The sequence below is a fragment of the Cucumis melo genome, chromosome 11, assembly GCF_025177605.1.
Source record: "Cucumis melo cultivar AY chromosome 11, USDA_Cmelo_AY_1.0, whole genome shotgun sequence".
In the NCBI taxonomy this organism is placed as follows: Eukaryota; Viridiplantae; Streptophyta; class Magnoliopsida; order Cucurbitales; family Cucurbitaceae; genus Cucumis; species Cucumis melo.
In genome coordinates this window covers 23240344-23246505 of record NC_066867.1, presented here as the reverse complement: position 1 = coordinate 23246505, position 6162 = coordinate 23240344, and the positions used below count along the sequence as shown (strand labels likewise).

General features: G+C 35.7%; 1 protein-coding gene across 1 annotated transcript; it reads right to left on the bottom strand.

Annotated features, from left to right (window-relative positions):
- LOC103496347 (protein disulfide isomerase-like 2-3) lies at positions 1 to 4318 on the bottom strand. Its single transcript, XM_008458174.3, has 9 exons — positions 4072 to 4318; positions 3353 to 3511; positions 2652 to 2765; positions 2303 to 2463; positions 2110 to 2209; positions 1236 to 1412; positions 996 to 1141; positions 513 to 659; positions 1 to 419 (listed from the first exon to the last, which is right to left on the bottom strand). Exons 1-9 carry the CDS (start codon positions 4201 to 4203, stop codon positions 239 to 241), a joined length of 1317 nt encoding a protein of 438 aa, XP_008456396.1. The 5' UTR covers positions 4204 to 4318; the 3' UTR covers positions 1 to 238.
- Positions 4319 to 6162: the final 1844 nt, after the last annotated feature.

The following is a 6162-nucleotide window of genomic DNA, read 5'->3' as shown; positions in this document are numbered from 1 at the left end:
TCAAAAACTCTAAAGATGATTGATTAGAATTGGAACACCGTCAATTATGGTCGCATCCGAAACGTTGGAGTTGATGTTAAGGGAGGGGGCAAAGGTAAGCACAAGAAAGTGGTAAATAAACACACCCAACCCCTCGATCATGAAAGAAACACGTCTCATTTAATTTAAACCAACCACCAAGTGTCCTAATAACACCTCAAAAATCATCCACTCTCTTTTAACTATATCTTCAACTTCTTCATAGCTCATCTTTAGTTACTGTCTCATCTTCGCCTCCCATAAGCTCTTCAAGCGAAAACTCATCTTCTTCAATTACCTCGCCGTCTTTACCGTCCCATGGTTCTGTCTTCACAATTTCTGGAGTGCTTTCTAGGGGCAAATTCCCTTTCCCTCCACGGCCAGCTTCTTTTACAAACTCGCTGTTATGAGCAACAAATCATTTAAATAAGAGGCCGTTTTATACATTTTTTTAAAGATGAGGTTATGGGAAGGGATGTGAAGTTATAACTTACATAATATGTTCGAGCTCAAATGCGCTCTTAAGGGGAGCATACGCTCCTTTCTTCACATTCAAAGCTACCAAGGCAGGGTACCCATATCCACCAACTCCAACACGCTTTTCAAGATCAGGTTGCTTACCAGCGGCTGCCCAAACATAGCTGCAGAGTAATATACCGTTAATACACATTCCTATTGGAGCAAAAATCACCCAAAGGACAACAGTAATTGCACTTGCGCGCTCTTCAACTTTCGATCGTAACAATTGAGCCCTCAATTAATTAAGAGTTAAAATAAGTTCAAGGGCTCAATCTTTCCAGCGATAGCTTGAGGGTATAATTGTAGCTTTTCGCAAAATGTACTTACATTGCCTTTGAAATTATTATGACTATTAGCATACAGAAGACTATATGATAACCATTAGTCAAGAACTTGAGTTGGAAGTTGAAAGAATGGGGCAGTGGTATGAGGTGTGGTATGTGATCTTATATACTTGCCTGTAGGGACTTCTTCTGAACTTCTCGGCAACTGATAACAATTGCTCGAGGTATTTGTTCCTTCCTTCGGCCTTGGAATCCAAAATGTCGGGCAGGAAAGCAACAAAACAAATGGCAGCCGATGCACATTTCTCATCCATGACGTCCTATAGGAGTGAGGCAATAAGATTCATACTCCCAAGTGTATAATCATATATTTCACAAATCAATTACTGTTAGCATAACAAGCAAGCAACTTACAGAACCAGTGAGCTCCGTCACTTCTGGGGGTGCAACATTTGTCTCTAGCTGGTCTAAAGCAAATGACTCGATTGCTGATGCTGTTCTTGCACCCTCATATGGAATTGGACTGTCCTTGTCAGCACCGAATACCAAGATGGTAGGGAATCCTTGCACGTTGAACCTGCTCATTAGAGACTGGCAAACCGCGTGGCGGGTTAGATGTGGCTTGGATCAGTCAGTTGTATGGTAAGTAAATAAAGACTGTTTGAAAGTAAAATAAATTGGTATAAAAAGGAAGACCATTCAATGATTTCAGAAATCAAGCGACTCAAAGATTCGATTTTGCTACAGGTATTACATTTGTTTACAAATTCATCATTTTCAAAGGAAAAGTAAATTCAAGACCGTCTAAAGACAAGTCATCCATAAACACAAACATCTTTTCACCAAATTTTTTTATCTAAAAACCTATGACAATAAATTACAATAAACAAATAAAACTTACTTTCAAACATCACCACACGGGATGTTTTTCTGAGCAATAGTTTCAACATGTACTTTTGGACTTGCATAATATGATTTTTAATTTGAAAACTTCTAAATAATCAGCCCTACAGACATTTCGAGAAGGAACTAGAACGGGGCTGGCAGGTAATCAAAGTCATATGATAGACAAAGACAATCAATCAAGTGATCGATCAGATGTGATGAGGCAAACCATATTAATTTTGATCAAATGATTTCAATATAAGTCTATAATTAGTTGTTAATCGAAATTTAAAGTAGCACAGTATATTCCACTAGGCATCACACTTTGAAATGCATATGACAGATTCAATAAAGTTTCAGATAATTTCTTGCTCAGATACCTAAAAGCTGAAATTTGACTAACCTTCTCAGCATCACAATCTACGTGACCCAATTTCACCTTCCCCTTCAAATTTTTAGCAGCCTTCTTCCATTCTGGAGCCAAACGTTTACAGTGTCCACACCTTAAGAGATAAATTGGAAAAATGAAATAATCACCCTCGAAAGAATATAAAATATAATCTAGCTCTAAAATACAAAGAATTATAAATCCTTACCAAGGAGCAAAGAACTCCACAATCCAGAGATCTTTACTCTTTATCACTAACTCATCAAAGTTGCGAGAATTCAATTCTTCTGAAGCATTAGGTTCTGATTTCTCATTTGACCCACCTCCAGTTGTTTTTCCATTTAGACGTTCCTTTAACAGAGCCTTCACCTGTGAAAGAAAATGAATGAAATGTGTGAAATGCACGTTTGAAGAATGTTACAAGTTTTTCAGAATTGCACAAAGAATCTCAAAGGAAATTGAAGTTTTCTATCTAATGAAAAAGCCAAAATCAAAAAGAAGAAAAAAAAAAGTTAATGGTCGAAGAGAAAGTTCTCCCAACACGTTTTGATGCAAACCTGTTGCAAAGCAAATTCTGCAATGGGCTTAACATCCCGAGCTCCTTGGTAGTCTACTGGAGGCTTTCCAGGTGCAAAGACTTTTATGGTTGGGAATCCTTTAATGCCATATTCCTGGATATATAAGTAACAATACACTGAATATAGGGAAATTGAGGGGAGCATAGTGATCATCTCATAATTAGAAGAATAGGCTTAAGTGAAGTCTTTCAATTTTTATATCCATTTTTAACATCCATGCAAGAATATCATTGAAGACAGAATATTATACAGACTCTGAATTGACCACTTTTAAATTTTAGCAGTTATTTTCATCAAGATAACTCTTACATTCTAAACTCATACTCAAATGCCGAATTAATAATAACCATGGGTATTTATAGAACAGGAAAGGTTCCCAAATACAACGAAAATCAATATGGAAAATGCAGCATCTATCTTCATCGCCTACTCACTTTTCTTGCCTTTTCCTCTTTCAAGGAAAGCCATGAATACGGAAAGACAGGACTAATTAATTAACATAAAGCTACATCTATTCCTAAACAATAACAGTAGGAACTAAACGCTTAAAAAAATGTAACAACCGACTTTGAATTACATGTAGGGATGACTCCAACAATTATAAGTTTGCAATGGAAGTTTATTGATGGAAGAAGGGAAACCCCAAAGGGAAAAAGACGCTTGCAATATTAATAGTGAACCTGAGCAAGTGACTTGTGGGCGTCTGCATCAAGTGCTGCTACTGTTGCAACTCCTTTCAAGATGGTAGCCGCTTTCTCCCAAACAGGCGTGAGAGCTTGACAATGACCACACCAAGGTGCAAAGAACTCAACTAGAACGATGCCATTTGAGTTCAAAACCTAATACATCTCAAAAGTTACATTCTAAATTCCAAATATGCAAATTCCGGACGTATAACTTTGAAAAACTAAACCGAATTCCACAATCAAGACATCGGACTACAGTAGAAATGAGAAACAAAAAGTGATAACAACAACAAGCTAATAACTGCACCTAACCAAAAAATTAAAAAAAGAAAAATAAGAAAAGAAAGGGAAAGGAAACAGATCGCTACGCCGATCTAAGAAGAACCTTACGTCGCACAAATAAAATTCACATCCGGTTTCAGACTGGTACCAGATAAATGAAGGATAAGAAAGATTTCAATTAACGCATAAAATAGTGAGATCGTCTTAAACCTGAAAGTAATAACAATGGAAAACGACCCCAAATATTTCCGAAACTCACAAAAACACATTCCAATTACTATAAAAGAAACAAAGAAAAGAGCGCCACAGAGATATCAACGAATACGATTCCTCCATTGGAGAGAAATCAAGAAGCAGTTAAAAAAATAAAAACAAGAACGGTAGATACAATGAAATTGGATAAATAAACAAAATGGAGATTGGAAACAGACCTTGGACTTGAAGTTGGAAGGAGTAAGTTGAAGAACTGGAGACGATGCTCCATAGAGTGCGTTACTGAGATCGAATCGAAGGAAGAAGATTAAAAGTAGGATTGTTAAAATGGGAGATCGATTACTTCTCATTCTCTCTCGTTATTGATGTTTTTTGTGGATCAAGGCAGAAACCTCTCGACGAACACGCGCGCTGAGATTGATAAACCCTCTAGAATTGTTAAACAGAGTTTTCCTTTTTCAATTTAAAATAATGATAATATTATTAGTGTTATTATTTAATTTTCTGGCTACTGGTGAACGAGATGTTACGTGTGGCAGCCAATCAGAGGTTTACAAGTCAGCATTGTAGTTTTCGAAATTCTTCAAGCAAGAAGTTTTAAATACGTGTAATTCTGTGATTGGCTTTTATTGGTTGCATTTGCATCACTTGGCCCAATTTATTTTCCTCTTTCAAACAAGGTTAAAAAATACTCCTAGTGTTACTCTATTTATTTCTTTTGGAGGAAATCTTCTGTTTCACAAATATCTCTTAACTATAAACAATTACAAAAATGCTCTCATAATATATGAATTCTTAGGGTGTGTTTGGAGGAGGGAAAAAGTTATGGGGGAAAAGGATTATGATAATCCTAGGATTATGATAATCCTAGTATTATGATAATATGTGTTTGGGGGATGATTTATTATTGATAGTGTTATGATAATATGTGTTTGGGGGAAGAATTATTATTGGTAGTGTTATTATAATATGTGTTTGGGGGAAGAAATATGAAATGTAGTGTTATAATAGTATGTGTTTGGGAAAGGGATTATTATAGTAGTGTTATAATAATATGTGTTTGGGGAAAGAATTATTATAGTAGTATTATTATAATATGTGTTTGGGGCAAAGATTATTATTATAGTATTATTATAAAATGTGTTTGGAGGAAGAGTTATGATTGTAGTATTATTATAAAACTTGTTTGGGGCAAAGATTACGTTAATTAGATTTATGTTATTTTTTTTAAATAAGGAATGTTAATATAAGAATAAAAAATATATAATTGTTTTTTTCATGATCAATATTCAATTATCTAATTAGAATAATCTAAACATAATTCTGTAACTAGGTTTTGAAAATATAATTCTCTTACGTTATGTCGTCCAAAATTAATTCGTAAATCCGTAAATTCATTAGCGTATTTAAACCAAATTATTTCCACGTATTAGCAACTTATAAATATTGTAAAAAAAAAAACTTCAACGAAAACACTACATTAATAGGATAATACAACAATTCATACCATTACATTTGAAAGCGAAACGAAAATACAAACTAATTAATTTCAACAGAATTTCAAGTTCGTTATATAATAAGACATAACAAGTTAGAAGAATAACATATAGTCCAAGTAAGAAAAGTTTCATTAATACAAATACAACAAACTAACTAGTCATCGGTTTTCTTGAAGAATGATGCTGCAGTACGGGTACTTCATATTGTCGGGAACTTCAAGGAAAGCTTTCATGTCATCGACGTTACGCATAAGTATACGCATTAAGCGACACCTATCCATCAATGTGAGCTCAGGGATGGCCTCCAACTGTCGAACAATCTCTTGACGTGTTTGGGTAGCATCTTGACGTTGTAAGATAGGCCATTCAGCAATGCGATGAAGTTGTTCATTTCCATACTCAATGGCAGTACGAACTATGTCCCCACTATCTGTGGCATGTCCTGGACGTTTCCGCTTAGACCCGCTTGAAACATTTCTACGTTCACTGACCCTAGCGGTTCTTGTTTCCATCAAATCATCAGGCGACATGTTCAATCCCGGACTGTACATTGGCGGAAAGTCCGTATCTGGCACAGCATCAGCAGCAAATGCGTCATACCCAGGAGGATTGTTTGACCCAATGTCCGCAAAACTCTCAGCCCGACCTTCTGTTGCACGATCTTTGCCAAACACGTACGACAGTTCGTCATAGTGGACAAACACTTATTAAGGAGGCCTTTCGCCGCCGGATGACTCTGTATAAGTGCAATAATAAATTATTAGTCCATGTATTGAAATAATCAAACAAGTGTTTAAATATCTAGTAACT

Excerpts from the sequence above, each read along its gene's own strand:
- LOC103496347 (XM_008458174.3), bottom strand. The coding sequence starts at position 4,203 with ATGAGAAGTAATCGATCTCCCATTTTAACAATCCTACTTTTAATCTTC. Across the intron at positions 1,413-2,109 it reads TAGATTGTGATGCTGAGAAG|TCTCTAATGAGCAGGTTCAA; the intron begins GTTAGTCAAATT and ends GCGGTTTGCCAG. Across the intron at positions 660-995 it reads TTCAGAAGAAGTCCCTACAG|CTATGTTTGGGCAGCCGCTG; the intron begins GCAAGTATATAA and ends ATTACTCTGCAG.